Source organism: Macaca nemestrina, chromosome 2 (genome assembly GCF_043159975.1).
Source record: "Macaca nemestrina isolate mMacNem1 chromosome 2, mMacNem.hap1, whole genome shotgun sequence".
In the NCBI taxonomy this organism is placed as follows: Eukaryota; Metazoa; Chordata; class Mammalia; order Primates; family Cercopithecidae; genus Macaca; species Macaca nemestrina.
Window position 1 is genome coordinate 97,407,750 of NC_092126.1, and position 15,926 is coordinate 97,423,675.

Here is a 15,926-nt window from a genome sequence, read left to right on the forward strand (position 1 = left end):
AAGGGGCACGGAGGGGATCCGTGTCCAGGAGAAGGCAGTGGAGGACTAAGTTGGAGGGGTAATGCCCGGGGGAGGCGGGTGGCGGGAGCCAGGCTGAGGGGGCGGTGAGGGGGAAGACAGCAGGGCCTGGGGGAAGCGGGCAGTGGTGGGAGGGTGCAGTACGAGGGGAGGGGACAATACAGGCTTTCCTCTTCTCCATAGCGACATCATGGCAAATTCCCAAACTGGACGGATCCGGCTCGGGTTACATCCAGCAGGGCCGAGCCGGCCCGGGCAGGCCCCGGGGTCCGCGGTGCCGGCTGGAGGGGCTGGGCACCTCTGGGGCGGGGTTCTGCTCCACCTGCCCTCGGCGCGGACTGTGCCCTAGGCGGGCACGCAGACCGGCGGGGTAGGGCTAGGGCCCGGCTTCTCTGGGCCAAGGATCAAGGTCCCTGCCTGGGTTAGGCCCCCACGCGTTCCAATCTTCGGGACCCGGCCTCTGAAGAGGGCGCAGCAGAGCCCCAGCTGAGCGCTAGAACCCGCTCTACAGCCGCGGGAGGTTGGACCTATTGTTTCCCCGCCCTGGGCGGGGCCACCTGGACGTGAGACCCGCCCTTAACGCCGAAGCCTCTCGGGAGCAATCTTTTGGGGCGGAAGTTAAGTAGCCCCGAGCGGGAGTCTGTGGCGGAAGTGGGCGCGTTACCACTTGTTTGTGCGCATGCGCCACTCTTGTCTGGCTGCCGCGCATGTAAAAGCTGGTTTTGCTCTTCTCCCCTCTTCTGCACCAGAGCGGGTGCGCGTACTCCCAGCTGTGGCCGCCCGCTCACCCCTTCTGCTGCTCTCGTGGCCCCCTCGCGATGGCGGGCATCCTCTTTGAAGATATTTTCGATGTGAAGGATATTGACCCGGAGGGCAAGAAGTTTGACCGAGGTAAGTAAAGTACGTAGGGGCGATTTGGAGGAAGAGGCTAACCTCGCGGACATGCCCCTGGACCCCGTGTCCACCCAGCTCTTGTGGCCTGCCCCTACCAGCAGGTCCTGATGTAGGGACCTCCCTCAGGAAACAATTTATGGATGAGAAAAGGGAGACTCCCGAGCTTTCTCTGGCTTCACGCATGCCGTGCCCGGTGCCTAGGTGGCCTTTTGTCATGGTGCTGGCAAACTCCTGGGCATCCTTATAATCGCTACCTGCTCTGTGCTAGACACTGTCTTGTGAGACCAGCCTGGCCAACATGGTGAAACCCCGTCTCTACCAAAAATACAAAAATTACAGGCGGGCGCCTGTAATCCCAGCTACTTGGGAGGCTGAGGCAGGAGAATTGCCTGAACCTGGGAGGCGGAGGTTGCAGTGAGCCAAGATTGCGCCGCTGCACTCCAGCCTGGCAACAGAGCGAGACTCCTCAAGAAAATGAGAGTCCTCATGAGGTGGGTGGTGCCTTCCCCATTTTTTTCTGAGAGAGTAATCCACCCAAGGCTTCACAGCGAGTAATCTGACTTCAGAGCCTATATTCTTGTATTGCCCTCATAATCCTTAGCGCTTTAAGTCTTCTCTGAGTTAGAGTTAGCTGCTTGGTATATCCTTTTTTTTTTTTTTTGAGACAGAGCCTCGAGCCCAGGCTGGAGTGTAGTGGCACGATCTTGGCTCACCACAACCTCCGTCTCCCGGGTTCAAGCGATTCTCTGCCTCAGCCTCCCAAGTAGCTGGGATTACAGACATGCTCCACCACGCCTGGCTAATTTTGTATTTTTAGTAGAGACGGGGTTTCACCACTTTGGCCAGGCTGGTCTCGAACTCCTGACCTCAAGTGATCCACCTGCCTCGGCCTCCCAAAATGTTGGGATTACAGGCGTGAGCCACTCCACTGGCCTACACCTCTTTATTTTGTCATCTATCAATAATTTTCTCTTTGATGTCTCATTCTTTGCCTGGAGACTCAGATGTTTTCAGGACGGATACCAGTTCTTATACATCTTGATAACTCCCCTCAGCACAGTGCCTGTCATAGAAAGAGGAAACCTTTGGATGATTGAATAACTTGCCCAGAGTCAGGTTCTCAGTCATCCAGGCAGGCCTAGAACCGGGTATTATTTGCTGCTGAAGTATCTTTGGTTGTTTTCTGGGGATTACGTTCACTTGCCACAGTTTTTCTCCCCTTTTCCTTCTTGCATGTCTGGTTCTGATGGAGCCTGCATTTCTATGAGAGCAGATGAGAGACCAGTGGTTGTAGACTGGGTTAGATTGAGTATTCTGTTGCATACAATCCCACACTGTAGGATCTGCCTTGGGCCTGGCAATACCTCTGTCACTCTTTTCCTGCTTCTCCCCAGTGTCTCGACTGCATTGTGAGAGTGAATCTTTCAAGATGGATCTAATCTTAGATGTAAACATTCAAATTTACCCTGTAGACTTGGGTAAGTATTGAACACAGACAATAATAAGAGGCATTTTGCCGCTTCCGCTATTCTTCACTCTCTGATATTGCTGTTATTTTCAGGTGACAAGTTCCGGTTGGTCATAGCTAGTACCTTGTATGAAGATGGTACCCTGGATGATGGTGAATACAACCCCACTGATGATAGGCCTTCCAGGTGAGGTAGTGGAGAAGGTAATACTTGGAATATGCCTTGAGAACTAAGTAGATAAGTGATATAGAAAGACTATTCTTTAATTCCTGGAATAAATGATGATCAGCAGAATCTGAGTAACCTTAAGGAAATTTCTGCACTTAAGAATTCAAACGGGCCAGACACCGTGGCTCACACCTGTAATCTAAGCACTTTGGGAGGCCGAGCAGGAGGATTGCTTGGGTACAGGAGTTCAAAACCAGCCTGAGCAACATAGCGAAACCTCACTGCTACAAAAATAAGAAAAAAAGAAAAACAAAAAAAAAAGGCTGCACATGTTGTCATATGCCTGTAGTTCCAGCTACCTGGGAGGCTGAGGTGGGAGGATTGCCTGAGCCCAGGAGGTTGAGGCTGCAGTGAGCCATGATTGTACCACTGCAATCCAGCCTGGGTGACAGAGTGAGACCCTGTCTCAAAAAAAAAAGAAAAAAATTCCAACAACCAGGTATTTATCTATGACAGTGATAACATGCTTGTGAGTTGTAGCCTTTTGAAGGCTGAGGAGGTGACTGCTGAGTGACCTAGGCTATGTGGGTCTTGTGTCTTGGGAGGGAGCTTGGTGTGATGGAAAGACTTTGGCACCCCACTTGAGTTCATTTCTCAGCTCTATCACTTATTTGTTGAGTAACCTTAATCTCCTTCAGCTTGTTTCCCCATCAGTAGAATAGAGATGATCATGATCATGCCTAGCTCACGGGGTTGCTGCGAGGACTAAATGACATCATGTTTGTTTGTAATGTGCCTTTTTTTTTTTTTTTTTTAGACGGAGTCTTGTTATGTCGCCCAGACTGGAGTGCAGTGGCTCAATCTCGGCTCACTACAAGCTCCGCTTCCTGGGTTCACGCCAGTCCCGAGTAGCTGGGACTACAGGCGCCCGCCACCACGCCCGGCTAATTTTTTTATATTTTTAGTAGAGATGGGGTTTCACTGTGTTAGCCAGGATGGTCTCGATTTCCTGACTTCGTGATCTGCCCGCCTCAGCCTCCCAAAGTGCTGGGATTACAGGCTTGATACACCGCGCCCAGCCGACCAGTAACCATTTTTAAATGGGATTTTTTATATTGTTAATTACTGTTAAGAATAACTTTGCTGCTATTGCTCCACAGGGCTGACCAATTTGAGTATGTAATGTATGGAAAAGTGTACAGGATTGAGGGAGACGAAACTTCTACTGAAGCAGCAACACGCCTGTAAGTTACATAATCTTATGAGGTTCTTTTCCCTCTCTGTGTTCTGAGACTTTGAGCTATGCTCCTGCTTCCTCTGTTGGGTCCCTCTCCTCAGGCACCTCAGACCTGGGTAGGAACTAGAAAGAAATGGTTCTGAGAGCAGTTTCCAGTCTGAAAGGTAGACTACTCTTTGTCAGGCCCTCCTGGCCCAGCAGTCCAGATGAGAAACTGGTTATCTTACTGTGTAAAGTGCAAAGGAGACTTGCTTCTCCAGAAACAAATGCAGCATTAAGTGATTATCCTATTAGGCTGTGTGTGTGTGTGTGTGTGTGTTTTGCTACTCTGTAACCCAATCCCTAGTTGCTTGGTTTTCCTGTCCAGCTATTTTTTCTTTTCTTTAAAATCTTATTAAAACAATATGTGCTTTTTGTAAGCAATTTGAAATGCAGAAGAGTAATGGGAAGAAGGAAAAAAAAAAGTCACCTGTAATTCCATACCCAGAGATGACCTTTTACATAGACTTTTTTGCATATCCTGGTGTTCTGTTTTTTCCTTTGAGACTGTGGTGTTTATTATGTTTTCTTCTGCTCTTTTTGCTTAACATTATGTAAAATATGTTTCCCCATGTTAGTGTGAAGCTTTTCTTAAATGTTTTAATAGTTGCATAACATTTCAGTAAGTGGATACATCTTGATTCATTTGACCATTCCCCTGATTTGGGGCATATAGGTGTTTTCCACCTTCGCTAATATAAAGAACAGTGCCTTGCACATATCTGTACATTGATCTGTGTCAGAATTTTGGTTCCTAGTGACAAAACAGTAGAAAGATGCCTCTTCTTTTTCTTAGGCTGAGATGGAGAGCTGCTGAGTAGCAGCGCTCCAGACTCATGGGATGGGGCCTTCTGTTTCAGCTCTGCCTATGTGTCCTATGGGGGCCTGCTCATGAGGCTGCAGGGGGATGCCAACAACCTGCATGGATTCGAGGTGGATTCCAGAGTTTATCTCCTGATGAAGAAGCTAGCCTTCTGAACCTCGCCGGAAGCCAGCCTTGCTGCCTAGTCACTCAGGTCATCGGCATTGTTCAAGCCTGAGTGGCAGCCAGTCTTGCTCACCTGTTGAGGAGGGGCTGGCTCACTGTCCACTGTGGTGGCATCTTTAACTGGCCTGCACTCAAAGGGAAACTGACTCGCCTGTGAAAGACAGTGGGAAAGCTGCAAATGAATCAGAAGCTTTGTGTATATGATTTTTAAATTAAACTTTACTTTTTCAGACTGCCCCTCCCCTTTTTGTAAAAAGTTCATTTACTGTAAAATCATTTTTTGCAATTTGTCTGTGGTGTACTGTTTCTGGCCCACAGCCAGCTGATCACTTGTCAATGTAGGATCTATTCCAGCCTTTTGGTATCTGGGTTCAGGGTTATCTCAGTCTCCTGGCTGACTGTTCTCAACATTTATCCTCCAATGCGGTTTTCGGTTTGGGAGAGAGTGTTGTACTTTTGGCTCCTGAGGGTACCCCAGGCCCAGAAGATACCACCCATTTGGCGCGGAATTTTGAATTGGCAAGGAGCCCTGCTCGGGTCCTTCCAGCACTTTCAGGCTCTTAGGAAGTCAGTTCACGCTGACTTGAATGAGTCGCTTGCATAGTCTAGAAATGTTCATTATTTTTATGGAAGATGTGCACAGAGGCTTTTAGCCTTTTAGGCATGGGAGATGACTATGAAGAGAGTAGGAGGAGAGGAATTGGTGGTTCTGGAAGCAGCTGGAGGAGCTGGCTCTCTACTCTACATTCCAGTGGGAGGGAGGGAGGGAGGGTAAGTGGAAGTGGACAGGGCAGCAATACCAATGAAGCTGGCGGGCCAGAGCCAGGACAATGTGGCGGCCTGACTACAGTCACTAACTTATGAGTGGGGGAAGAAAAACATTAAGGAAATGGCTCTGATGATAAGGACTCCTTCAGCATGTGAGCTGGCTCTTCAGCCTGGCATTAGGGGTCTCTAGGAAAGCATATGGGGTTCTGTTTTCCCCTAGGAAGTTTAGGGTAACAATCCAAAGAGATTCTCTGTGTATTAAACAGTTGTCTGTTTGATCTGGTTTTGCCTGGGAGCTGGTTCCCCTGCTGGGATACCTGGGGTATTTCCTTCCCCATCATTTTCAGGTCTTTACGTGAGGTGTTAGAAATCGTATTTAGGGAACTGGGTTGAAAATGAATGGCCTCAGCAGGGAGGAGGAAGAGGTGTTTCTTTTACCTTACTATGGAGTAGGGGGAGTAGATGTACTGGGGGTTGGGATGAATTTTTATGAAATCTTAGAACCTTTCCATGGGGTGGGTTTTTTTGTGGGGTTGGAGAATGACAAATGAGAGTGAGATGAACGAATTACCAGTAATAGTTTGTAGGTTATCATAGATGGTCCTGGGCTAGGAGAAGAAAGAACTAGTATAGCGTTGAATAGGGATAGGAGTGTTCTGGTTGTAATTGTTTTTTTGTGTTAGTGGGAAGAAGGGATGGGACCAACGAGACTGATTTGGGAATGGATTAGATTTGTAATAGGGCAGGTAAGTTCATACTGGAGAAGTCCATGAGTTATTTGCATTTGCCCACAAGTGGAGTAAGTCAAATGCCAATACCAGATGCCTGGTGACATTTGCAGTTTTGCCATTCTTTTTTTTTTTTTGAGACAGAGTTTCACTCTTGCTGCCCAGGCTGGAGTGCAATGGCGTGATCTTGGCTCACTGCAACCTCCGCCTCCCGGGTTCAAGCGATTCTCCTGCCTTAGCCTCCCAAATAGCTGGAATTACAGGCATGCGCCACCACGCCCAGCTAATTTTGTATTTTTAGTAGAGACGGGGTTTCTCCATGTTGGGCAGTCCGGTCTTGAACTCCCAACCTCAGGTGATGCACCACCATGCCCAGCTAATTTTGTATTTTTTAGTAGAGATGGGGTTTCTCCATGTTGGTCAGGCTGGTCTCGAACTCCTGACCTCAGGTGATCTGCCTGACTCGGCCTCCGAAAGTGCTGGGATTACAGGTGTGAGCCACCACACCTGGCCCTGCAGTTTTGCCATTCTTGTCTCTCATCCGTCTGTGCTGGGAACCCATCATTCTCTGGTCCCACTGGTATATCGTATCCTAGGTGCTGGCACTTTCATGTGCTACAAAGTGTTTCATTTGATTATTAAATTTAACCTAGCTCAGTATGTCAGTAAGTTAGTTTCCACTTAACATTCCCTTGATTGCATGCTGGAATGTGTAGTGTGAATGAACTACTTCCCTTCCATGCAGAAACTGACAGCATTTGAGATTTGGACATTTTTGAGCTTTGTACATTTGTTGATTCCTTCTCTAGGAAAACTATTCTGTCCATGAAGGGAGAGAGGGACATGGCGAGATGTCTAAATTGGTCACCTCCACCAAGAACTTTGGTTTTCTACTCAGAACTCTTTTTTTTTTTTTTTTTTTTTTTTTTGAGATGGAGTTTCACTCTGTTGCCCAGGCTGGAGTGCAGTGGCACGATCTTGGCTCACTGCAACCTCCGTCTCCCAGGTTCAAGACTACAGGCGTCTGCCACCATACTCGGCTAATTTGTCATATTTTTAGTAGAGACAGGGTTTCACCATGTTAGCCAGGATGGTCTCGATCTCCTGACCTCATGATCTGCCCGCCTTGGCCTCCCACAGTGCTGGGATTACAGGCGTGAGCCACCGCGCCTGGCCCCAGAACTCTAATTGTTACTCCTTAAGGATTTGTATGTCTTTCCCAGTAAATAGAATCATTAAATGACATATAGGACTGTGTACCACACTGGGGAGAGTATGGACCCTAGAATGAGGTTGGACTAGGGTGTTTCTTCTGCCCATAGGGTGTGTAACCACTGATAACTCACCTGGCTTCTCTGAGCCTCAGTTTCCTCATCTCTAAAATAGAAAAGATAATACCTGCCTTACAGAGTTGTGTGAATGTTACAAAAGGTGAGGTACACAAGGTTCCTAGTGCATTGCCTTACATTCTACTGCTTTGGAATGCCTTTGGTGACCCTGCGGTATTTGTGGCAGTGTTTGGGTTTCTGGGTTCCTGGCTCCTCTACCTCCATGGTAGCCTTTCCTTCCTCAGGGGTGAGGGAGAGCAAAAAGCTTCCACTAGTTTTCCTACAGGAACCTCTGGCGGTAGCAGGTTGACTTTTGCAATGGAATTTGTGTTTTTGTGCAACATAAACCTCCTTTTCCTGAGCACCAAGGCAGCACTTATTTGCAAAAACCCATAAGCCTGACTCCTTTTTAGAGATCCCCTAGCAGAGTTTATGATGGTCACACAGGGCTGCTTTTTAGATGCATTTGTGGGAACTGGGAAATGAGCCTTCGACTTGTACTTGACTTGTACTTGTTTTCCTGCTGTGTAAGCTCAAGAAGCCTGACTCATGCCACTTCCTGCACTTCCCCCTGACCTCCACAGGAGGGAGGCAGGCGTCCATGCCTGGCAAAGCCTCCTGCTGAGCTGCCAAAGCTCTAGCTGTTTGCTCAGCTGTCACATCCAGGTCCTGTCTTTACTGAACTGTCTACACAGCTTTACCTGGGGTGTGAGGCTCTCCAAGGCTTCCTGTTAGCTTTTTTGTTGGGGGTGGCAGCGTGAGAGGGATCTATTGCCACTCTCGAAGAACACGTTTCCCTTGTTTTTCAGGGAGCTTTTGGGTGCTCTCATTTATTCCTTATACAAGCTCAGTTTTGTCTATTGTATAGGGACAGCATCTCTGAGAGGCAGCTTATTCATTTCTCAAGAGGAAAGATCTGTTAAGAATGTGGGATCAGAGTCCCACTGAGAATGATAGTAAAGGGGATGGGGGCGTTGGAAGGCCTTGAACTTGAAGCAAAGGAAATTACCCTTTCTCTGTTTTCTGATGCAAGACCTTTTCTGATGCAAGGTCTCTCCCTCTGTTCAAATGCCAGGCCAGCCCAGGCCTTTGCAGAATTGTCATAGAAAAAGAGCACATAGAGAACGAGTGAGTTGCAAGTTTCTGCAGAAAACAGACCAAAGATCTAGCTGCTCTGATGAATATTGTTGATAGCTTAAAAAAATAGCTTCTGAAGGCTTATAATGTACAGTGAAAAGTGATTCCCTTTTCAGTCCTGTGTATCCCTTTTACCAGGGCTTTGGGTTTCAGGAGAAAGTAGGAAATCTTGTCCAGTTGTCTCCCAGGGGCTCCCTGCAGGGAAGGGAGCTGTACATGAGACAATGCTGATGTCGGCAGTGTCTGAGAACCTTACCCTTCCTGAGACAGATTCTGGGAGTGGGTGTGGGATGTGTTTAGAAGAGGGCTGGTAGGGGTGGGTGTTGGAGCAGAAGGGTCAGGAAGCAGGGGGTGGAGCTGGACCACAGGGGAGGGCAAGGTGGGTAGAAGAGGGAAGAGTGTGTACTGTCCAGTAGGGGGATGGGTTGGGGAAGGAGAATATCCAGGCTGCAGGTTGGGTGGCAGGGAGCCTGTGTCTGATGTTCCTGGGGAAATGTCCGGGGCTCCTAGGGTCCTGCGTGAGGGTCCAGGAAAGAGTCCACGAGTTCCATTCAAGAGTTTGTGTATCCTGTTCAGGTATCCGGGGGTTTGGTCCAGGGACCTGGAGGTTTGGTTCAGCAGACCAGGAATCTTGGCTCTGAATCCCTGCTGCCGCTTCTGAAGTCCAGAGCCAGTAGTTCTGGCCGAGGCAGTGAAGTTTGTCTCCAACAATCCAGAAGTCCTGTTTGGGAGCTCGTTCAGTGTGAGGACTAGAGAGGTTCTGCTGGGGACAGCTGTGGTGGGTGGGGCCCGCCTGACGCAGAGGGTGGGCCCTCCTACAAGCAGCAGGAAACGCACCTTTCCTCGGAGCAGGTGTTGGAAGCTCAGGAAGATGGCATTGGGATCCTTGTGAGCTGTGGTCCTGCCCTGTGGAGGAAGCTGAGGGCAGAGGATGGTCCTGAGGCCGAAGACCAGGGCCAGATCTCAGGCCTCCCTTGTCTAAGTAGGAAAAATAGGATACCAGCACCCAGGCATTGTGGCTGGCAGGGAGCACTCTTAGTAGATCAACTCTTCTGCCCTTGAGCTCCCTGGAAGACCCCTTCTTCCCTCAGGTCTTCTAGGGGGACTGAGTCAGAAAAGAACAGTTTCTACAGATCCCTTGACTGGGGACCTACCTGGGTTCCAAGGAGGCTCTGCAGGGCCCCGAGGAGGAGACGGACCTGTCCAGAAAGCTGCCCCAGAAGGGATGAGAGGCAAGTGGGTCCCAGTTGTCCCCGTGCTGCCATCACTCCCTCCAGCAGAAGGGTCACTGCTCCCAGAATGTCCTGTGCCTTGGTCTCCTCCTGAGAAAGAGATGGAAGACAGAAGTGCACTGCCTCAAAGGGCACACTAATAGCGGGTGGGGAACCTGTAGGAGTAGCCAGCAGAGTGAATCATACGGGCTGAGAATTGGACAGGACCAAGGTCCCACCCAGGGCAGGAATTCCTTCACAGTATCCCGACAGCTGGTCATCAGCCTCTGCTTCAAAAACTCCAGGGTCCGCTAGTCCAGCCTGGTCTTAAACTTGGTTTCAGTGAGAAGAGCTCCTTTTTTTCTTACGTTGCTGAAATCTGCCCTGTTATAGCTTTTACCTCTTGGTTCTAGTGCTGCAAATTTACTCTTTCTGCTGCAAAACCTTAGGATCATTTGATTTTTAAACTGAATGAAGGCCGGGTGCAGTGGCTCACGCCTGTAATCCCAGCACTTTGGGAGGCTGAGGCAGGTGGATCACCTGAGGTCAGGAGTTCAAGACCAGCCTGGCCAACATGGTGAAACCTCATCTCTACTAAAAATACAAAAATTAGCTGGGCATGGTGGTGGGCAGCTGTAATCCCAGCTACGTGGGAGACTGAGGCAGGAGAATTGCTTGAATCAGGGAGGCTGAGGTTGCAGTGAGTTGAGATCGTGCCACTGCATTCCAGCCTGGGGAATAGAGTGAGACTCCGTCTCAAATAATAAATAATAATAAATAAATAAACTAAATATAGATATGAGACTCTATCATAATGATCATAAGGATGAAAAGAAAGGACTAGAAGGGACCCATAGGAACTGCCCTTCTTCCCTGACTCAGTACTGAGGGAAGAAGGGATGCTAGGGCTCTTGGGGATAGATTTTAGTTTTTTAAATTATTGCTCATAAAACATGCTTCTGGTCTCTTACTGTTCAGGCTGCTGCTTTCTGGACACGTGTTAGTTTAATATGGTCTCTCTTAACAAATTAGCATACGTCTTCAGGGGGATGTCCAGTGTTCAGGCCAATATATTTAAGTGTAGTCCCCTCGGAATAGAGTTCTCTAGGAGCATTTCCACAATGGGGAAGCTAAACATCGAACAGAAAAGAATTACTAGCTTTAAGAATAGCTGCTTCAGTAATGTTACATGGCAAGTTTGGGGGCAATTTAATTCTTTCAGATCCTTTTCATAGGAAGTGCTAGGGCCAGAGGCTTAAATGATGGAAGCAGGGCATTGTGGCCTGAAAGCTGGCATAGGACTTTACTCATTAATTTACACATGTAGAACTTTTTTCTTTTTCTTTTTTTCTTTTTGAGATGGAGTTTTGCTCTTGTCGCCCAGGCTGGAATGCATTGGCATGATCTCGGCTCACTGCAACCTCTGCCTCCCAGATTCAAGTGACTCTCCTGCCTCAGCCTCCTGAGCAGCTGGGATTACAGGCATGTACCACCATGCCCGGCTAATTTTGTATTTTTAGTAGAGACGGGGTTTCGCCATGTAGGCCAGGCTGCTCTCAAACTCCTGACCTCAGCTGATCCACTCGCCTCGGCCTCCCAAAGTGCTGGGATTACAGGCGTGAGCTCCCGGCCCACATGTAGAACTTTTTATCTCTGTTATTTCACCTTGTTTTTGACCTAGTCTTTCAGTGATTTGAATCTTGATTCAGTCTTTTGTTATTTTAGTGGTACTTCCCAGCTTTGTGTCATCTGTGGATGACATATGAGTCTTACTTCTTCATGCCAATTTAAGAAGATTGAGTGGGAATAGGTCAAAGACATGGCCATGAGTGATTTCTCTCCAGCTTTTCATGGTGTTCAGCTTCAAATCTATTCACATATTGGACCTGCAAGCCATCATCTTATCCACAGGCTATCATTATAGGTGAATGTAGATTGGGTTAGGGTGGCCAAGCTGAAGGTGAGATATTTTTAAAAAGCTCAAGAATGTTGGAGAATCCATGGGAAGCAGTAGGAAACTGAAGACAGGACTTAGGGAAGCCAAGGTTAGGAACGGCTTTCTTACCATCTGGGTTTTCCATTCTCCCAAGCTAAAGTCCACAGCAGGCAGCAGGACAGGTGTGGGTAAAGGGTTAACCTCTGGGCACAGGCTCTGTTGAAAAAGATTGTTGGGGGGAGAAGGGAGCTGAAATAGAGAGGGCTATGGTAGCCTAGTGAGAAGGGTAGTCCTCCATGAGTACTACGTCTAGACGAGAGCTTTTAAATGATGGCTGTATTGCAAAGATTAATCCTTGTCAGGGAGTGTGATCAGTAGGTGGTGACAATATGGGAAGAATAGTCATTGGCTCAAGGAGTTAGAGGAAGTGGTGTCTTCCCGGGAGTATGGGTCTCTTACCAGTTAACGCAGATAAAGGGGATAATGTTGGGAGTTCTCACCAGTCTGCTGTGAAGGACACGGGAGTCACGAAGCAGTTTACTGAGGACTCGGGGGTCACAGGCAGGAGGAGCCGGGCTGGACAGAGTTAGCCTTGCAGTTAGGAGAAGCATGACCACGAGGAGCAATTCTTAGATGAGGAGAGGTGAGGTTGAAAGATGAGGAGGAAATCATTGTCAGCTGGTATTCCAGGAATTCCCATTCAGGACCCAGACCCGAAATCCAGGGAATCCACCCCTCAGACCCCTTATTTTTGAGAGAATGGGTTCCCCCAGCTCCCTGCCCCTGCAGTGTGTCTCCTTTCTCTCTCCCTTTCTGTCATGTTTCCATCTGGCCCTAGCCCCTCAAGAGTGTTCTCACCAGTCAGCTCCATTCTGGCCGGGGTGTCTGGCTGGCGTGGCTCCCTGTTTGGGGCCTCTCCCCTGAATCCTTCCTGGGGCCATGGAGGCGGCTTGGGCTCTTGCACTTCTGGGCAGAGTAGGGTGGGTCAAAGGCGGGCCAAGGATGAGGAATCTATCCTGAAAGTGGCAAGAAGAGTGAACATTTAACTGAGTTTCTAGGAAGAGACTGCCTGGCAGGGTGAACAGATGCTGGGGAGGGCTTGAGATGCTGACCAGCCTGGAACTGCCAAACGCCTGACTTCTCTCACATTTTCTTGTGATGAAAGCATATGGTGTGCCGGGTGCAGTGGCTCACGCCTGTAATCCCAGCACTTTGGGAGTCCAAGGTCAGGAGTTCGCGACCAGCCTGACTAACATGGTGAAACCCCGTCTCTACTAAATACAAAAAAATTAGCAGGGCATGGTGGCATATGCCTGTAATCCGAGCTACTTGGGAGGCTGAGACAGGAGAATCGCTTGTACCTGGGGGGTGGAGGTTGCCGTGAGCTGAGATCCCGCCATTGCACTCCAGCCTGGGCAATAAAAGCGAAACTCCGTCTCAAAAAAAAAAAAAAAAAGAAAAAGAAAAAGAAAAGAAAAAAAAGAAAGCATATGGTGTCTCCTTTTTGTCAGGCCTCCTCAGTGAATCTGACATGGATTTGTTGCCGCCTACCCCTGCTGAGAACAGCAGGACATGGTATGTATACATACATATCTTAATTGGCCTTAAATTCTGAGCAACCTTGGTTGTTAGGTCAGAGAAAATCTGGGATAGGGATAGAGAAGGAAAGTATTGTGGCTTCAGCCTGGAGAAGAGAGTGGAAAATGGGATGCAGGGCCCGGGTGAGGAATTGGCAAACATGCACAATATGTTGAGGGGTAACTTTTGCAGTGGGGAGTGGGGCTGGGGTGGGAAACTGCACAAAGCTGTAACTGGGACCACTTAGAGGTCAGGATTAAGGGGCAGTATGGGAGAAATTAACCTCTATTCTTTCCCTATGTACCCCCACACATAAAAACCTCTGGAGCTTTTCTTTGGACTCCAAGTCCTGAAATACTCCATTATCTGAGGTTAAGAGATGGGCTGACAGTCCTGGGACTTCCTTCCTGAGACCAGCTACCCAGGAAGGGGCACCTGCTGGGTGATGCCCACCTTAGGGGCTTACCTTGCCTTTGTCGCCCACTAACATATCTGTCTCATAGCTCACACCTGCCTCCCTGCCCCCTTGGCAGAACCCCTTCCGGTTCCTTCACAGGACCCCCCACATGGCTTCCTCCTCCTTTCACAAGTTGTGCAAAGAGGCTTGCACCTGATTCAATATTGGGATTTCCTGTAGGTCTGTCAACATGCATGGGCCCTCCTCCCATTACCCTCTCCTTGTGCCCTGGCTTGCCTAGCCCAGCTTCCCTAGCGCCAGATTCAGAACCTTAAGCTAACAAGGAATGACCAGCTAAAAATGGGGATTGGGGATGTGTCCATCTTAGTACTGTGTTCGCTAAGCCCGAAGTGCAACTCCCTCTCTTATTTTCTCCCTGGGCTCATGTCCCCTTTCCTTAGGGCCAGTCAGGGCTGTGCTGTATTCCACCAAGTAAGTGATCAGTCCCTCAGAAACCAGCACCCCACCCCCTACCCCTGCTCTGCCCTGCTCCTCCCATTCTGGGAAGGCTACACTCTTCTCGACAAAGGTCAGTGCCTGTAGGTTCCAGTTTGCCTGCCCCTCCCCCAGCTGGGAGACCATTTCTCTTTGCTGTCCTTTATACCCTCACATAACCCCACACCCTGCTGGCCACTCACCGGGTGGAGAAGGGCTCCAGGACCCAAGTGCACAGCAGGCAGCCCTCTGGGGAGCAGATGGGTAGGAAGACATGTGGCGGTGGGGCACAGCCCCTCCACAGCAGCAGGTCACACGCCTGCCTGGGCCACTTCTGCCCAATCAGAGGAGGGAACCACCAGACACTGGCGAAGGCCCCCGGAAGTGACGCCTTCTCTTCCCTGGAGCCCCTGCCTGGACCAGGGTCCACTCCTCCACCCACACACACCATGGGGAAGACTTGGATAGGGGAATTCATCTTTTCCTGGACATGGGCAACCTGGGACCTGGAGGGGGACAGGAGCAGAGGTTTTTTTCCAGGAGGAATCTGGCAGGACATTTGTGTCACTGGGGAAGAAGCCCAGAAGTCTTGTTTTAGATTGGTGAGGTTTTCACTTCCTGGTTATCCAAATTTCTTTTCCCTGGACATCACACCTGCTGCTGAAATCCAACAGGACACTTGCTTTCCTGTTTTTCTTTCTATAACCCCCTAGGGGGTCTTGTCTTGTTATACCCCTTTTCGAAGTGGGAATACGGATATTGCCCACATGAGAGAAATCTCCTGTTATGGGCTGGTGTTATGGGGAAAGGGTTTAGACTGGTTGACAGGACTGTCAGGTGCGGGGCGCATATATGTGCGCAGGCATGAACCGGGTTAAGCCTGGGCTTAGGTGCTGGTCTGCTGGGGTCTAGTGACTTGGAGGGCTACACACACAGCTCTCTGTGCATGGGGCCCTCCTTTGCTTGTTCTGTCTCCCTCTTCCATCTCCTACCGTTCCACATGTGACAAGAGGAATAACCAGGCCCATGTGTCCCTGTCTTAGGAAAGACAGCTGCTGGACCTCCCCCGCAAATACCTCCCTGCTGGCCCCCCTTTTCCTTTGGCCCTGGCTCTAGCTCCTTTGCTTTCTTCCTAGTCCCAGTCTCCCCACAGTCTCTGTCCTCAGGGGCGTCCCAGCCTGACCTTGTTCCCATCATCCCCCTGTCCCCTAGAACTTCCTCAGACTCTCTCCTGTTCCTCCTCCCCAAGGATGGGCATGTCTGCTGAGAAGTGTGGCCTAGATCCTGGAATTTTCCCGACCAGCCAGACGAGATGTCTCCCAAGATTAGGAAGGAGGGTGCTGGGATAGCTGGGAGGATAGTGGGTGTGTGTGGGTGGGAGAGACAGGGAGGCAGGCATGACCACTGGAACTAAGAGAAAGGAGGCTGGGAGTGGGTTGGAGAGGCAGAGGGTCCCTTGGGTGAAGGAAGGGGGTGAGGAAGCAAGAGGGGATGGTCGAATGGGTCTGAGGATAAGTTACAATGAGAGAGAGACA

General features: G+C 49.5%; 2 protein-coding genes across 2 annotated transcripts; one reads left to right on the forward strand and one right to left on the reverse strand.

Moving 5' to 3' along the window:
- The first annotated feature begins 200 nt into the window (after positions 1-200).
- Positions 201-5,050, forward strand: LOC105480129 (RNA polymerase II, I and III subunit H). The gene is made up of 5 exons (XM_011738626.3): positions 201-909; positions 2,307-2,390; positions 2,474-2,567; positions 3,710-3,793; positions 4,686-5,050. Exons 1-5 carry the CDS (start codon positions 837-839, stop codon positions 4,801-4,803), a joined length of 453 nt encoding a protein of 150 aa, XP_011736928.1. The 5' UTR covers positions 201-836; the 3' UTR covers positions 4,804-5,050.
- A 3,394-nt stretch (positions 5,051-8,444) lies between these two features.
- Positions 8,445-14,950, reverse strand: LOC105480132 (thrombopoietin). Its single transcript, XM_011738633.3, is given in 6 exon segments — positions 8,445-9,692; positions 9,929-10,096; positions 12,051-12,137; positions 12,422-12,549; positions 12,780-12,937; positions 14,595-14,950. Coding segments are annotated over 6 exon segments (1,563 nt in total). The 3' UTR covers positions 8,445-9,026.
- Positions 14,951-15,926: the final 976 nt, after the last annotated feature.

What these genes read in the sequence shown, in the direction of transcription:
- LOC105480129 (XM_011738626.3), top strand. Translation starts at nt 837, where the DNA reads ATGGCGGGCATCCTCTTTGAAGATATTTTCGATGTGAAGGATATTGAC. An exon ending in GGGCAAGAAGTTTGACCGAG is followed by an intron (nt 910 to 2,306) that starts GTAAGTAAAGTA and finishes GCTTCTCCCCAG; the next exon opens with TGTCTCGACTGCATTGTGAG. An exon ending in ACTGATGATAGGCCTTCCAG is followed by an intron (nt 2,568 to 3,709) that starts GTGAGGTAGTGG and finishes ATTGCTCCACAG; the next exon opens with GGCTGACCAATTTGAGTATG.